The following is a 16,785-nucleotide window of genomic DNA, read 5'->3' as shown; positions in this document are numbered from 1 at the left end:
TGTAAGCAGGAATCAGTAGGATGGAATTATGGTCAGACTTGCCAAATGGAGGGCAAGGGAGAGCGTTGTATGCATCTATGTGTGGAGTAAAGGTGGTCTAGAGTTCTTTTTCCTCTGGTTGCATATGTGACATGCTGGTAGAAATGAGGTGAAAACAGATTTAAGTTTGCATGTATTAAAGTCCCCAGCCACTAGGAGCGCCACTTCTGGATAAGCATTTTCTTGTTTGCTTATGGCTTTATACAGCTTGTTGAGTGCGGTCTTAATGTCAGCATCTGTTTGTCATGGTAAAAAGACGGGTACGAATAATATAGATAAACTCTGTTGGTAGCTAATTGTAGATGTTTTATTTATCTTGGTAACTAGAATCAAGAACGTTAGCTTATTTGGCCAGCAGCCAGTGGGGATAGCTAGCTAGCTAGATTTGATAGGGGGATAAAAGCTAACTGGTAAGTTAGCCTAGCTATCTAGCTAACAAATAACGAAAATCGCCTTCCCTTCAAGGGTTTTTCTTTTTAACCAACTATCAAGCCTGAAGGTAACAGCTAACATTTTAAAAGCTTAGCTGTATTTTGTAGTACTGGTTAATATAAGTTAACTTAGCTAACTAGCAACTTGACTAGCAATCTAGCTTTTTCCAGATGGTTATATCGTCATGAATGAAGCAGGTAGAGTAGCTACCTTGTGCAATGGTTATTGTGGGGGTAGTATGTCCATCGGCCTGGGCTGGTGCTGGAGGAGGAGCGATGCGGCAGCAAGTCTGGATGCTCGGTCACTAAGGAGCAGGCTGGAGGAGACAGGGGCAGTAAGGGGGTCAGGGGCAGTGGGTTTGGGGTTGGTGCCGTTGGCCCTTGCCTTCCCAGCATAGGAACTGTGGCAGGTGCTGAAGAAATAGCCCCCTTTCCCGCACAGGTTGCAGGGTCGTGTGGAGGTGGGATGGTATCCCTTTAAAGATTCTGCAGATGATGGCTGTGCAGGCTACAGCTAGATGGCCCAGTTGGCCACATTTCCTGCAGTTTGGGCATGCCATAGTAGTTGACGGAGCCCCTGTTATTCCCCAGCGTGATGGTACTGGAGAGGTGTTGGACTCCGTCCACTGCTGTTGGGTCTGGTCTTAACGGAACTTGGTTCTGGTCTTGATGATGTCTGTTCTGGTCATTGGTCTACTCTGGTCCTGCAAGGTGAGGAAGGACAATCTTAGAGCGAGTAGACACACCTGGAAGTCTGTGACCCGAAGGTCAATGGAGGCACTCCCCTGTAGTCTACTCGCTCCAGGCGTAGGTTGGTATCTTTAAAGGGGTTCCTTCCTCCACGCCCTGGTTGTCGTGGTGTTTTCTGCATCTGGTCTGGGGTCTCCTAGTAAAACTGCTCCAGATGGTTGGCGGTCGGCTGGTCCTAGTCTGGATGGTGGTGGCCTGAGGAGGGCAGATGGAAAAAAATAAGCAGGGGAGGAGGGCTGCAGGCCAGGGGGTAGAGGGAGTAAAGGCTAGCCATGGCAGCGCTTTTACTCGCCTCGAGGCCTGCAGTCCGTCGTCTCCTCCTCAGACAGCTGGTCTGATGCTAGTTCTGGATGCATGGGGGGTCTGGGGTAGTCCGTCAACTGGGTAGTCAGGTCAGGCCGCGGTCAAGCCCCTGTTACTTTTCCTTCGCCCCCAATCTTTCAGGTGTCAGGGTGGTCTGTGGACTGGGGAGTCAGGTTGGGCTGCGGTCAAGCCACTTTTACCTTTCCTTCTTCCCTAGTCCTTCGGGTGTCAGAGGGGTCCGTGAACTAGGGCAACAGCACCAATTGCGGTCAAGCCACTGTTACTAGCACTGTACCCTAGTCCGTTGAAAATAAAATAGAAGAGAGAGAAAGAAGGTAGAGAGAGGGACACAACCCCAAAAAAACTAACGCTAGTTATCAGTGGCTCACAAAACTACCTTGAAGTATCCCTTTAAAAGGGGAGATGTCATAGTGTGCACGACAATGTGACTGTATGCCATAAAGCAGTATGTGGGTTTTCTTCGGGACAGTCTTGAGAGATCGTCATTAAAACTACTCACCTAAAAGGATACTCCTCTGACTGGACATTCACTTTATATTATAGTCTTTATTAGCTTCAAAGACAAAATAATCTCAATTAAAAATAGCCTTGTGAAATGAAGAGGAGACCCTTGGATAAGACTGTAACCATAATCTAACAGCAAAAAGTCTTTGAACTCCCACATGAAAGTACAATATTGTATCTGGAGCATGGCGTAAAGTGCTCTACAGGGTGTAGGCCTTGTGTCCATCTATGTCTCCAGAGGTGAAGTAGCCCCTGTCGTTGACAGGCCAGCTGCCGGGGCTTGGGGCGGGAGAGCGGATGATGTGTTCAAAGAGGACCCCCTCAGGAGACAGGCCCACTCTGGGCAGGTAGAGTCTCACATGGTTGTCCTGACCAGTCCAGAACGCGTTAGGGTCGGCTCTACGGCTGGACGGCTCCCTCATGTTGCTGCTCCAAACAAACAGAACATACACACTATATAATGCATAATGTGACTTCATAATGTGACTAATGTGACATAATGTGACAATGTGACTTGCAGGCCTGATGTGGCCTGTAAACCAAGAGATTCCTAACACCACTGTGTTAGGGTATAACTAAGCCCTCAAAAAAATGCCTTATGATATATGGAATATATTGTCAAAAATAATTTTATTTTAAAAGGCTAATAAGGCTGGTGGAACCGTTCATAGAGAGTTCTAGGAAGAACCCTCCAAAGATAAAAGGGTTCTCAGTAAAACCCTTCATAGACGATTCTAGGAAGAACCTTTAGATGATAAAATGTTTTTTGGTAGAACCATATACATTGAGGGGTGTGGAGACTGTCTGAGGACCTGGATCGGTTACAGCAGCAGTACCCCTCTGCAAAGGGTTCTACCCAGCACAAAAAAGGGTTACCCTGTGGGGACAAACCGAAGAATGCTGTATGGTTCCACTTAGCACCTTTTTTTCTAAGAGTGTGGCTGCTTACTATAATAACACTTATGTCACTTCCTCCTCACCTGGTCATGTGGGTATACTCCTCCCTGGTCAGCCTGCACTCTGTCTTGTGTCCTACCTCAGCTCGACCTGTGGACAGGGTCATCATCTTGGGTCCCCGACGTACAGATCTATGGGAGGGGTACAAAGGCCACAGGGAATGTCAGAGCTGTAGACTTCTCCCTCACTGTCAGAACTGCATGTGATATAAAACAAACTTAAATCACTATTCTCTGCTTGATTTGACTGTCACTGTGTGGTCAATTTGATCATCTATCTGCGGTTGATGACATAGATACTCACGTATCCTTGCAGACTTTGTGTAGAGCGGCCTCTTCCTCCAGGCCATGCTCCTCTTCCTCCTTCTCCTCGCCCCCCCGCGGGGTACTGCTGCTGTAACCGATCCAGGTCCTCAGACGGCCCCCACACCCCGGCATGGGATTGGTTCCTGCCTGCCTCAGCAAGAGACTCTCTGGACCCTTTAGGACATGGTCCCCTGGATGCAGCAGAACTGAGGAGGAGCAGGACACACACCTACAATCAAGGTGCTTTAAAGTGCTATTCATCAGTAATGAAGGGTACTTGTCACATAAGGTCATGTGATTAGAATAGAAAAGGTGTCAACATCATCTGGAATTGTTTTTGTATGTAAAGTCAAAGGGATATATTTACCTAATGCCTGCCTCAAGGTATTTGGGGTGCTGTGGGTGCTGCAGCACCCCCTGATAAATATAAATAATTTTGCCAAAATTAGGCAATAAAAAAACAATTTCCCCAAAAAATTATATTACTCCTGCCCGAACAGACATAAATTAAGCAATTCAAAATACTACACCAGAGAGCATCATTTATCTACAGAGGATCAATAGCTTCTAAAACAAATTGCTGTGGATTAAGTTTTATCACAAACACTTAGTCGGGAAAGCCGCAATTAGGGCAGCATGCGCGGCAAATATAGAACAGCTTGTTGCATTGTGGCCATAGATACAGGATAATCCATAGAAGGATTTTGGAACCTCTAATCCTGGCACTTTGACTGTTAAACTCATGGCTACACTAGCATTGGCTGCCAGTCCTGACTTGAATGGGAACTGCCATCTATTGGTTATATTTCTATGGTTGCGGCTGTCAGTTTAAAAAGAGAAGACTAATCTGTCTGTAGAAGCAAAAAATAATTCTCGACAACTTTGGAGCAATTCTGAGTGAACTGCACTGATTTTCAAAGTAGCTTATCTTCAAATATATATATATATTTTTTTACCTTTATTTAACTAGGCAAGTCAGTTAAGAACAAATTCTTATTTTCAATGACGGCCTAGGAACAGTGGGTTAACTGCCTGTTCAGGGGCAGAATGACAGATTTTCCCCTATCAGCTCGGGGATTTGAACTTGCAACCTTCCGGTTACTAGTCCAACACTAACCACTAGGCTACCCTGCCGCATGAGCACATCACCGGTGAGTACTCTATGCTTCATCTTCATCATTGGGTGAGTCAGTGTCACTGGAAAATGTATTTTGTAGCCTATACTATACACTGAGTATACCAAACATTAGGAACACCTTCCTAATATTGAGTTGCCCTCAGAACAGCCTCAATTTGTGAGGGTATTGACTCTAGGTGTCAAAAGCGTTCCACACGGATGCTGGCCCGTGTTGACACCAATGCTTCCCACAGTTGTGTCAAGTTTGCTGAATGTCCTTTCGGGTGATGGACCATTCTTGACACCAGAGGAGGCTGGTGTGAAGAGCTATAGGAGGATGGGCTCAATGTAATGGCTGGAATGGAATCAATGGAACTTTATGAAACAAATCAAACATATGGAAACCACGTTTGACTCTTGTCCATTCATTCCATTCAGCCATTACAATGAGCCTGTCCTCCTATATCTCCTTCCCACCAGCCTCTGCTTGATACACACGGAAACTGTTGAACGTAAAAAACTAAGCAATGTTTTTTTTAAAATATATATATATATATTTTTTTTACCCATGTCTCAATTGTCTCAAGGCTTAAAAATCCCTCTTTAACCTGTCTCCCCTTTATCTACACTAATTGAAGTGGATTTAACAAGTGACATCAATAAGGGATTCTAGCTTTCACCCGATCAGTCTGTCATGGAGAGCAGGTGTTCGTAATGTTTTGTACACTCAGTGTATGCTATATATATCAGGGTTTTTGTTAGGAAAATTTGGCTCTGGACAAGTGACTGGGAAGATTTTTATTTATCATCTGACATTTGAGAAATGTACTGGTCATCCATATGCATTGGGTGCGTAACCCATTAGTGAGTCCACCCACGCAGCCAGCACCATCAATAAACCAGGGATATTGGCCAAATGAGCCACGTTTACATTCCTTAAAAACAGCCTATAACAAATTACAAAAACACTATTCCTTGTGTAGCATATGCAAAACTTTATAGCCTATTGTTATATTGTTTTTACTTTCCGAAAACAAATAATTGTCCACCTCACGGTTCAGCTGTCAGAGATTTGAGCAATAAATGCATCAGGGCATTGCATGCATAGGCCTGTATAGCTAATTTCCCCCCAACTTCGGACACCCCCTAACTTCGGACACTCTAGCGGTTGGAGGACTAAATCACATCGAGCTCAACATTTAAATGGACTGCTATGCTTAGGTGTCTACTGTATGATATTCATATTTACAAAATGAATATAAAGGAAGAGAACCCAGCTTAGGCCTAGCCCCAGAGAGAGATATGCCAGCTGCATGCTACGACACCAACATGCATTTCTTTATCCTTGTCAGATGGGCTACTGCGTCTGCTATACAGATATAGGCATACAGAAGGAGATGAATTCATACATTTTCAATCAGAATCTTTTTTTATAAAGACAAGCATTATATTGTTAGATTGTAGGAGTAACTCTGGTAGGCCTAAACATTATTTGTCACCTCAAGTTCAACTGTCGGAGTCAGTTGGAAAGCGGGTGTGCTCTACCTTCATATCATAGGCTGCAGTATACGCTAATAGCCCCACACCGAACCTTCACAAAAGTTCCTCAAATTTATTAGGGTAATATCATAAAGTTAGTCAAACCATTGTTTATATTAAAATACGAGAAGGATATGAAATCGCAGCAAACACAACATTACAGTTGGAACTTAATTTGCCCAAAGAAAATGGGTCAACAGAATGAAGCAAAACACTTGGAACTGGGCTTAAACCTTCACAAAAGTTTTGAACAGGCTATATTGCAGCAATTACCAAGAAAGGCTAGTGCCTAACTTACCCAACAAATGACAGCAATAGACTAATTATATGTATTTAACAAAAGGTCTACTTATACAGTACCTATCTTAAAATAAATACTGAGCACATAATTAAAAAGACAGATCACTTAATTTAATTTAGCCAACTTAATTTAGCCAACCTAAATTTCTCTACAGAATGAAACAAAACACGTTTTGCATATTTAAAGAACGGGTTTAGATTCAGTTGAAGTCAGACGTTTACATACACTTGTACACTTGTAAGTTGGAGTCATTAATACTCGTTTTTCAACCACTCCACAAATATCTTGTTAACAAACTATAGTTTTGGCAAGTCGTTTAGGACATCTACTTTGTGCATGACACAAGTCATTTTTCCAACAATTGTTTACAGACAGATTATTTCACTTAGAATTCACTGTATCACAATTCCAGTGGGTCAGAAGTTTACATACACTAAGTTGACTGTACCTTTAAACAGCTTGGAAAATTCCAGAAAATTATGTCATGGCTTAAGAAGCTTCTGATAGGCTAATTGACATCAGTTGAGTCAATTGGAGGTGTACCTGTGGATGTATTTCAAGGCCTACCTTCAAACTCCGTGCCTCTTTGCTTGACATCATGGCAAAATCAAAAGAAACCTCCACAAGTTTGGTTCATCCTTGGGAGCAATTTCCAAATGCCTGAAGGTACCCCCTTAATCTGTACAAACAATAGTATGCAAGTATAAACACCATGGGACCAAACTACCGCTCAGGAAGGAGATGGGTTCTGTCTCCTAGAGATGAACATACTTTGGTGCGAAAAGTGCAAATCAATCCCAGAACAACAGCAAAGGACCTTGTGAAGATGCTGGAGGAAACCGGTACAAAGGTATCTATATCCACAGTAAAACGAGTCCTATATCGACATAACCTGAAAGGCAGCTCAGCAAGGAAGAAGCCACTGCTCCAAAACCGGCATAAAAAAGCCAGACTACGGTTTGCAACTGCACACGGGCACAGAGGTCATACTTTTTGGAGAAATGTCCTCCGGTCTGATGAAACAAAAATAGAACTGTTTAGCCATAATGACCATTGTTATGTTTGGAGGAAAAAGGGGGACGCTTGCAAGCCGAAGAACACCATCCCAACCGTGCAGCACGGGGGTGGCAGCATCATGTTGTGGGGGAGGGACTGGTGCACTTCACAAAATAGATGGCGCCATGAGGTAGGAAAATGATGTGGATATATTGAAGCAACATCTCAAGACATCAGTCAGGAAGTTAAAGCTTGGTCGCAAATAGGTCTTCCAAATGGACAATGACGCAAAGGACAACAAAGTCAAGATATTGGAGTGGCCATCACAAAGCCCTGACCTCAATCATATAGAACATTTGTGGGCATAACTGAAAAGGCATGTGCGAGCAAGGAGGCCTACAAACCTGACTCATTTACACCAGCTCTGTCAGAGGGAATGGGCCAAAATTCACCCAATATATTGTGGGAAACTTGTGGAAGGCTTCCCGAAACGTTTGACCCAAGTTAAACAATTTAAAGGCAATGCTACCAAATACTAATTGGGTGTATGTAAACTTCTGACCCACTGGGAATGTGATGAAAGAAATAAAAGCTGAAATAAACAATTCTCTACTTTTATTCTGACATTTCACATTCTTAAAATAAAAGTGGTGATCCTAACAGGGAATTTTTTATATAATTAAATGTCAGGAATTGTGAAAAACTGAGTTTAAATGTATTTGGCTAAGGTGTATGTAAACTTCCGACTTCAATAAAATAATAATAATAATGAAACAAAGTATTATTTTGGCCAATTTGTGCTAATGTCTATCATGTAAATGACGTAGAATTGCATGGTCCATTTGTTTTCCAAACCCTGCTAAAAAATGTTAACCCAAGTGTGTAAATCCTAAAAACGTGTCTGCTCAACTGTATGCCACCATGCAAATGTGATTACCCCCATCCTGCACACCTCCTGTGGCTATGTGCGTGGGTGTACTGTGTTTGTCATATTTGCTGTATGTGTGTTTTTCTATGGGTCTCACCTCTCTCCAGTGTGGCCTGGTTGACTGCGACCCCCTGTGTGTGACACTGGTCCAGTGAGTCCAGGTACTCCCCCAGACACTGTCTCCTGAACTTGTCCAACGCTCGGGCCGTGTCTCCTCCCAGAGAGGAGGGGTGGGAGTGGGCGTCCTGGGTGGTGTTCCCTGTACACACTGTCCTCATGATGGCCAGCACCTCCTCATCCTGCATGCCCTCCTACAGACCAGGTTAGAGTCAGAGAATGAGAAACAGAGAGATGCTCTGTTTACCTTTATTTATTTAATTTAACTAGGCAAGTTGGTTAAGAACAAATTATTTTTTTCAATGACAACCTAGGAACAGTGGGTTAACTGCCTTGTTCAGAGGCAGAACAACAGACCTTGTCAGCTCGGGGATTTGAACTTGCAACCTTTCGGTTACTAGTCCAACGCTCTAACCACTAGGTTACGCCGCCGCCCGGCCCAACTGTAATGACAGTTGTCTCTGGACAGGAGGTGTCCTGCCTGTAGGATTTGATTGTGTTGGTCCTGCCCTCACCTTGTTCCTGTTGCGGCGGTGCTGCTGGATAAGGGCCTGCTCCTGCTGCTCCTCTAGAGACAGGGGAGTCTGCAGGCACAGCTCAGGACTGGGGAGGGGCAGGAGCTGGGCACCATGCCTCCCCGACCCACGCTTAAGACCACGGCTCCACACTGGCCTCCGTGCTGAGAGGAGAAGAGGGGATAGGAGGGAGGGGAGGGGAGAGGAGACAAGGCAATGGGAGGTCTTTCTAGCACTGCATTTGTATCCATTTAGTCACATCATACAACTTAACAATGCTACACAATGCTGATTGGGTGATGAGCTGAGAGGATCATGTCTCCATCTTTACTAACCTAGGATGCTCGGAGACCGCTGCTCCCTGCACCTCACTCTCTCTATTTCCCTGTTGCATCCTTTCTCCAGCTCTAGCTCTCCTCTCTCTGTCAGGCCCCTGCGGCCCCAGCTGGTACTCTCCTCCTTCTCCCTCTCTAGGCTCCAGGCCTTGATGCCCTCCGCCAAGTCCTTCACTGTCACTGTGTCCCCTTCCATGCCGCTAAGAGTGGACACCAGGTCATCCAGATGCTCTGGCACCACAGGGAGGCCCTCCTGATGGAGATGCATCAATATCAATAAACACACACATAGGCCTACACTCACACGGATTGCCATGTCATTATATTATTTATAGGATCACTACCTTCTCAAACACAGCTCGGAGGTCATTCCGACTGATGCGTCCCGTGCCATGTTTGTCAAGCCTCTTAGCCAGTTCAGAGGGTCGGAGCTTGTGAGTGCGGAGGTACCTCCTTACCTCCTTTACCTCGCGCAGTTGGGACCGGGCTGTGTGTGTGCGAGGCACATTAGCCCGCCGAGAAGGACGGGTCGGGCTGGCACGTGTTCTGGCCTGGAGAAGGGACAGAGAAAGGTGATTAAGACAAGTAACATAATGGGGTCTATCAGCCATGTAGGCATCACTCATTGATGATTTCCCAGTGAACATATAGTTCAGTACAGTAGAATACAGCATAGTAGATTACAGTAGAGGACAGTAGAGTACAGTGTAAAGAACTATATTGTACTGAACTCTATTCTACTCTACCATAGTGAACTAAACTCTGATATGCTCTACTGTACTGTGCTGTAAAAACTTAACTTACTTAACGTAAATAAAATAAAATCACATTTTATTTGTCACATGCTCCAAATACAACAGGTGTAGACCTTAACGTGAAATGTTTACTTACAAGCCCTTAACCAACAATGCAGCTCAAGAAATAGTGAATAAAGTATTTACTAAAGTCAAAAATAAAATAAAAACTAACACAAAATAACAATATATACAAGGGGTACCATTACCGAGTCAATGTGCGGGGGTACAGGTTAGTCATGGTAATTTGTACATGTACCGTAGGTAGGGGTAAAGTGACTATGCATAGATAATAAACAGCGAGCGAGTAGCGGCGTAAAAACAAAGGAGGGGAGTGGTTGTCAATGTAGATTGTCCGAGTGGCCACTTTAGCAGTCTTATGGCTTGGCAGTAGAAGTGGTTAAGGAGCCTTTTGGACCTAGACTTGGCAATCCGGTACCGCTTGCCGTGCGGTAGCAGAGAGAACAGTCTATGACTTGGGTGACTGGAGTCTATGACAATTTTTTGGGCCTTCCTCTGACATCGCCTAATATATACAGTAGGTCCTGGATGGAAGGAAGCTTGGCCCCAGTGGTGCGCCTTACGGTCGGATGCCAAGCAGTTGCCATACCAGGCGGTGATTGAACTGGTCAGGATGCTGTCGATGCTGCAGCTGTTCAACTTTTTGAGGATCTGGGGACCCATGCAAAATCTTTTCTCCTGGGGGGAAAAAGGTGTTGTCGTGCCCTCTTCACTGTCTTGGTGTGTTTGGACCATGATAGTTTGTTAGTGATGTGGACACCAAGGGACTAGAAATTCTCAACCCGCTCCACTACAGCCCCGTCGATGTTAATGGTGGCCTGTTCGGCCCTCCTTTTCCTGTAGTCCAGATCAGCTCCTTTGTCTTGCTCATGTTGAAGGAGAGGTTGTTGTTCTGGCACCACACTGCCAGGTCTCTGACCTCCTCCATATATACTGTCTCATCGCTGTCGGTGATCCGGCCTACCGCTGTTGTGTAGTCAGCAAACTTAATGATGGTGTTGGAGTCTTGCTTGGCCATGTAGTCGTGGGTGAACAGGGAGTACAGGAGGGGAGTAAGCACGCACCGCTGAGGGGCCCCAGTGTTGAGGATCAGCATGGCAAATGTGTTGTTGCCTACCCTTACCACCTGGGGTGGCCCGTCAGGAAGTACAGGATCCAGTTGCAGAGGGAGGTGTTGGGTCCCAGGATCCTTAGCTTAAGGATGAGCTTTGTGGGCACTATGATGATGAACGCTGAGCTGTAGTCAATGATCAGCATTCTCACATAGGTGTTGCTTTTGTCCATGTGGGGAAAAGTCAATGTGGAGTGCGATTGAGATTGCGTCATCTGTGGATCTGTTGGGCCGGTATGTGAATTGGAGTGGGTCTAGGGTTTCCGGGATGATGGTGTTGATGTGAGTCATGACCAGCCTTTCAAAGCACTTCATGGCTACCGACGCGAGTGCTACGGGGCAGTAGTTATTTAGCCAGTTTACCTTCACTTTCTTGGGCACAGGGACTATGGGGGTCTGCTTGAAACACGTAGGTATTACAGACTCGGTCAGGGAGAGGTTGAACACAAAGGCTTCTGTCCTGATGATGCACGGAAAACCCAGCCAGCTCTATATTATCCATATAGTCGTTCAGCCACGACTCGGCGAAACATAAAATACTACCGTTTTTAATGTCCTGTTGGTAGGATAATCTTGAAAGGACATCATCAAGTTTATTTTCCAGTGATTGGACGTTGGCCAATAGAACAGATGGTAGAGGCGGGTTACCCACTCAGCGATGAATTCTCACAAGGCACCCCAATCTCCGCCCCCTGTATTTCCTTATTTTCTTCACGCGAATGACAGGGATTTGGGCCTGGTCTCGGGGAACCAAAACATCTTCTGCATCGGACTCATTAAAGAAACACTCTGTCTAGTTCGAGGTGAGTAATCGTTGTTCTGATATCCAGAAGCTATTTCCGGTCATAAGAGAAGGTAGCAGCAACATTATATATAAAATAATTGACAAATATTGTGAAAAAACTAACAAATAGCACAGTTGGTTAGGAGCAGTTAAAACTGAAGCCATCCCCTCCGGCGCCATTATACATCATTAAACTTAACTTCATTAACACGTAGATGTCTATGATTTGGTCCGGTCAGAAAAAACTAAATGTGGTCTTGTTTGGGGGCGGATGTCATTATAATAATACCCTGCATGCTTTGCAAGTCTTTATTTTTTACATTTACATTTTGGTCTTTTAGCAGATGCTCTTAGTCAGAGTACTTACCGCCAGTGCATTCAATTAAGGCAGATAAACAACCACATATCACAGTCTTAGCAAGACTGTAAAAGAGTGTTATTGTAGTTTGTGTTCTATTGTTGTTTTTTTGTTGGTCTGAAAACTTGACACTTCTAATGCTTTTTGAAAAACACAATGGGAGGAATAATAAATATTCCATAATGCAATCTTCAGTTGGCTCCAATTAGAATAAAACATCATGTGATAATGCTTTCTATATATAAGTGAACGAAAGTATAGTTGAAATTTGGCCATAGAAACAAAAAAAAATTACATTTTAAAGGTCTATTCAACTTTAATTTAGAACCGAAAATGAACCTGATTTCAACGCCTGGAAATGTCTACAATACATTTTTTTCAACATAATTTTCTACAATACATTTTTTCAACATAATTTTGCTCACTGGTGTTACCTTAAGAGCCTCAGGGGGTGTCAAAGTAAAACCCAGGACAGGTGAGGGAGTTCTCTGCTTCTTTTTCTCTCTTTCCACAACCAACATCTCCAGCTCGGTCACCGTCGGCTTGCTGTTAACCCACTTCGACAAGTCACCGAGACTATCGAACTGTCGACGAAAAGACCTCCTTTGGTTAACCCAGTCTTGGTGCTTCGTGTCATTAACTTCCAAAGGCATCACTGTAATTGGAGCACCACTGACTCTGTCCCCTGTTCCTGGCACAATGGCCGCCACTGACCCATATCGGCATTTTGTCAGCACTTGGCTTTCAGGCTTAGACGTGCAAACGGGCCGTTTGGGCATCGGTGGCGCGATGAAAACCCTGTCCCGTGTTTTAGCGGGACCGAACACTCTGCTTGCCATTTTGTAGAAATATGTCTGCAATAAATCTCTCTTTTTAATCCGCGCCAGTTGTTCCTCTATCTCCAAATCATCCATTTTTGGGTGCTACGATTATAGACCTAGTCAAATGAAACAGTTTTGGATTTATATTGTATATAATGTATTCCTATTGTAAATTGAGAAGTAGCGACACCAGTTCTGTTTTCAGCATTCGACTTGTCATGGCGGTCTACTCTTGGGGAGTAGCGCTGGTTCTTGATCCACTCGTGCGTGTTTACGCATGGTAACCATGGAACCGTTTGTTGCTTTCGCAGGGGCCACTCCATACTGTAGATGCGGTAAAGATGTCAGTTGAACTCGACCAACAATGGAATTGCCATGGAAACGGGTGGGGGTCAAAGTAATGGACTCCGGGATTTTTGGAGTCGACCCCGACTCCTGTTGTTGGAGTCAAAAGGAGTCGACTCCTGTTGTTGGAGTCAAAAGGAGTCGACTCCTGTGGTTGGAGTCGAAGACTCCGAAAACAAGCTGAAATTGATGCGCACACGTGTACACACCACCTCATTATTGCAGAGTCCTACTAGACTACATGTGGGTTCAAGAGGACTGGCATGAGCATTATGTAGCCTATTTGGTCATCAACTAGAAGGTGATTTGTTGGAACTAGAATATTTCAGTGATATTTCTGCTGTATGCAGCCTTGACGATCACATGGGATGATGCGGGGTGGCTGGCTGTTGATGTCCTAGGTCAGGGCTCTCCAACCTTGTTCCTGGAGAGTTACCTTCCTGTACATTTTCACTCCAACCCGAGTTGTAACTAACCAGCTAATTATTGAATCAAGTGCGCTAGATTAAGGTTGATGTGAACCCACAGGGTGGTAGTTCTCCAATAACAGGGTTGGAGTGCTCTGTCCTAGGCAATAGATCGCAAAGCAGGGCATCCCCGCTAAACCCCGTGAAAATGCAAAGTTAACTTTCTCATCCATAAATGCATCTCAGGTGCAAATAGGGTTCAGCAGCTCAAATCAAGCCGGAAGGGGTGCATTGTTATTAGGAAGGTCGTCAACCATGGATCGCTAAAATAATGATTATGATCACACTTGATCAATTTAAATATTATGAGAACATCTATACATTTGGCAGTCAAGCACGAGTTATCAGTATAGCCTATGACGTTGAAATATCTTCATGCCTACAATAAAACCCTCCAGGCTTCTGTCGTAAAAGTAAATTATATTTTAAAACGTTTAGGAATTACAAAGGGCAGTTTGGAAAAAAAATATCGTGTGTGAATTGTCCTCTGGAATAACGCACATGCTTGGATAATAATGACAACCCCAACATCTCTAGCAATACCCGTCCGAATAGGGCTATACCATGGTAAAGAATAGGTTTATCAGCATAGTGCCCCGCGTTTCAATAAATAAGCTATAGGCACAATACTTTTTATTGCACATTTAGGGCTAATTAAACAGATGCATTTGGCGATGTTTAATTTCAATTAACTGGCACAATGAAGAATAGTTTAGCCATACACATTGATATCCTAATATATACTTTAACATACTTTTGGTGAATTAACAAGGCACTAACTTTAAACATCAGCTATCTGAGCAGCTAACCGATACTGCAAGGACCAGTCTGCTTGCAGTTGTTAGTTATCATCAGGTATGTGGGGAAAAAAATGCAAAAAAACCCTAACAAAATAGCACAATTGGTTGGGAGAATGTAAAACGTCAGCCATGTTCTTCAGCGCCATCTTTGGCACACATTGAACAAATCTGATCAAACAAAGTGGATATTCTTCAAATCTGTCATTTAAGAGCAATCGGCTTTCTATTTCGCAACAAAGCCTCCTTCACTCACGCCGCCAAACTTACCCTGGTAAAACTGACTTATCCTACTGATCCTCGACTTTGGCGACGTCATCTACAAAATAGCTTTCAATACTCTACTCAGCAAACTGGATGTCTATCACAGTGCCATCCGTTTTGTTATATCTGTCTTGAGCTATCCCCTCACCCTATCACTTACCCCATGATGTTTTGGACGTAGGACGGGTGGTGGAACTCAGTCACTCCACCTCCCTCCTTCTCTACCTCCGCTCCTGAAGAAAAGGAGACGAACACAAACCTAGAGGTTATCAAACTGGAGAGGACTCTGCTGATATCACTAGACATGCTGTGATCAGCCTACTCTTCAGCATGTGTATGTGGATCTAGAAATTGCTCCTTGGCATTAACCACAGATCTTGGATTACCCTACCCTCAATCCAAACCTTAACCATTAGGAGGGTGAAATAATGTCTGACCCTGTGTCAATGACTTATATCTACTCAGTTTGGTGGTGATGGTTGAACTGTAGGACTCACCTTCTCTCTGGGTCTCCAGGAGGAAGGTGTCGCCATAGTCCCAGAAGAACATCCCTGCCTCAGACAGCTTATTGATGGCAGCTACATGTCTACAGAGGCTGGTGGAGAGGAGGGGGAGACCAACGTTTAGAGAGAAACCCCCTCAACCTTAACCGTAACCAGACCAGGGGTCTCCAACTCATTCATGGTCTTTTTTGTTCTTCATATCCATGTAGACTTAGCCCCACACCAGTGTGTCGCCAGTGTTTTATGTAAATGTAAACTCTGGTGTAATTGTATTTCCATTAGGAGTGTACATAGTTTGAAAAATAATTGTGTAGATTAACAGTGACATGATTACTTACGGCCCCTTCCCAACAATGACCCCCACACAGCCAGCGATGACAGCAGTCTTGGCCTGTGCCCCGCTCATGCCCACCCCCCCAGCTCTGACGTCACCAAAACCCGGCCCCTCAGTTCATCAGACCTGCATTCAGCACTGTCAGCTACAGAGGTAGGGAGAGAGAGAGAGAGAGGGGAAGGGAGAAGAAAGAGAAACAGGTAAATTGTTTAATTCAGGATTTTGGCAATGAAGCCCATTAAACTACTTCTCCAGAGTCAGATCAACTCATGGATACCATTTTTATGTCTCTGCAAGGAAGTTAGATGTAGTTTTGTGAGCCAATTCTGATTAGCATTAGCACAATGGCTGGAAGTCCATGGTGTCTACTAGCATGCTAGCAGTTACCATAGACTTACAGTCATTCCGCTAACGCTATTTATCAATTGCGCTAACGCCAGTTAGCAACTTCCTTCAAACTACACGCAGAGACAAAAATATTATATCCACGAGTTCATCTACCTCTGAGGAAGTAGATAGATGGCTCCATTGCCAAAATCCCAGTCTCCCTTTAAGACAATTTCAATGTGAGTTTACAAAGGGGCTAGTGCCCTCTACTGTTGACTGTTAGGACTAATCATGGTGCCATGGACTATTCCAAATCAAAATGGGAAAACCTAGATGGTAACGGAAAAACAGCATCTAATTGAAATGCTGTAGAGTAGGGAGGATAGACGGAGGGAGGGATGTGTGGTTACCATGCCATTGGTGACAATGTCATCTCACTCAGGTAGTGCATCACCAGACGGAACTACACATACACAAAGATACTGTATATAGCAATGAATGTGTTTCCACACAGTACAAGTCAAATTACACACACATTATTGCACACAGATATCTACATACTGTAATACCATCATACTCACGTGCTCTGTCCTTACCTGGGCCCAGTTACAGAAAACCTGTCCATTCCCCACATAGGTAACCAGCTCCTGGGGAAACTGGAGAGCAGAGCAGAGGAAGATGATAAAGCAACAATAGACAGA

General features: G+C 44.3%; 1 protein-coding gene across 1 annotated transcript; it reads right to left on the bottom strand.

The window, feature by feature from the left end:
* Positions 1-324: 324 nt before the first annotated feature.
* efcab12 (EF-hand calcium binding domain 12) lies at positions 325-13,375 on the bottom strand. Its single transcript, XM_021569235.3, has 8 exons — positions 12,661-13,375; positions 9,503-9,709; positions 9,159-9,411; positions 8,824-8,987; positions 8,289-8,502; positions 3,309-3,516; positions 3,029-3,136; positions 325-2,474 (listed from the first exon to the last, which is right to left on the bottom strand). The coding sequence occupies exons 1-8, from the start codon at positions 13,138-13,140 to the stop codon at positions 2,249-2,251; spliced, it is 1,860 nt and encodes a 619-aa protein (XP_021424910.3). The 5' UTR covers positions 13,141-13,375; the 3' UTR covers positions 325-2,248.
* Between the last annotated feature and the right edge of the window lie 3,410 nt (positions 13,376-16,785).

The sequence above is a fragment of the Oncorhynchus mykiss genome, chromosome 17 (assembly GCF_057628025.1).
Source record: "Oncorhynchus mykiss isolate SJ-2025 chromosome 17, ASM5762802v1, whole genome shotgun sequence".
In the NCBI taxonomy this organism is placed as follows: domain Eukaryota; kingdom Metazoa; phylum Chordata; class Actinopteri; order Salmoniformes; family Salmonidae; genus Oncorhynchus; species Oncorhynchus mykiss.
This window is presented reverse-complemented; position numbering and strand designations above follow the sequence as displayed.

Coding starts and splice junctions, on each gene's coding strand:
- efcab12 (XM_021569235.3), bottom strand. CDS start 13,140: ATGGATGATTTGGAGATAGAGGAACAACTGGCGCGGATTAAAAAGAGA. Junction 8,503..8,823: donor ACCGCCGCAACAGGAACAAG/GTGAGGGCAGGA, acceptor CCTGGTCTGTAG/GAGGGCATGCAGGATGAGGA. Junction 3,137..3,308: donor CACAAAGTCTGCAAGGATAC/GTGAGTATCTAT, acceptor CCCCTCCCATAG/ATCTGTACGTCGGGGACCCA.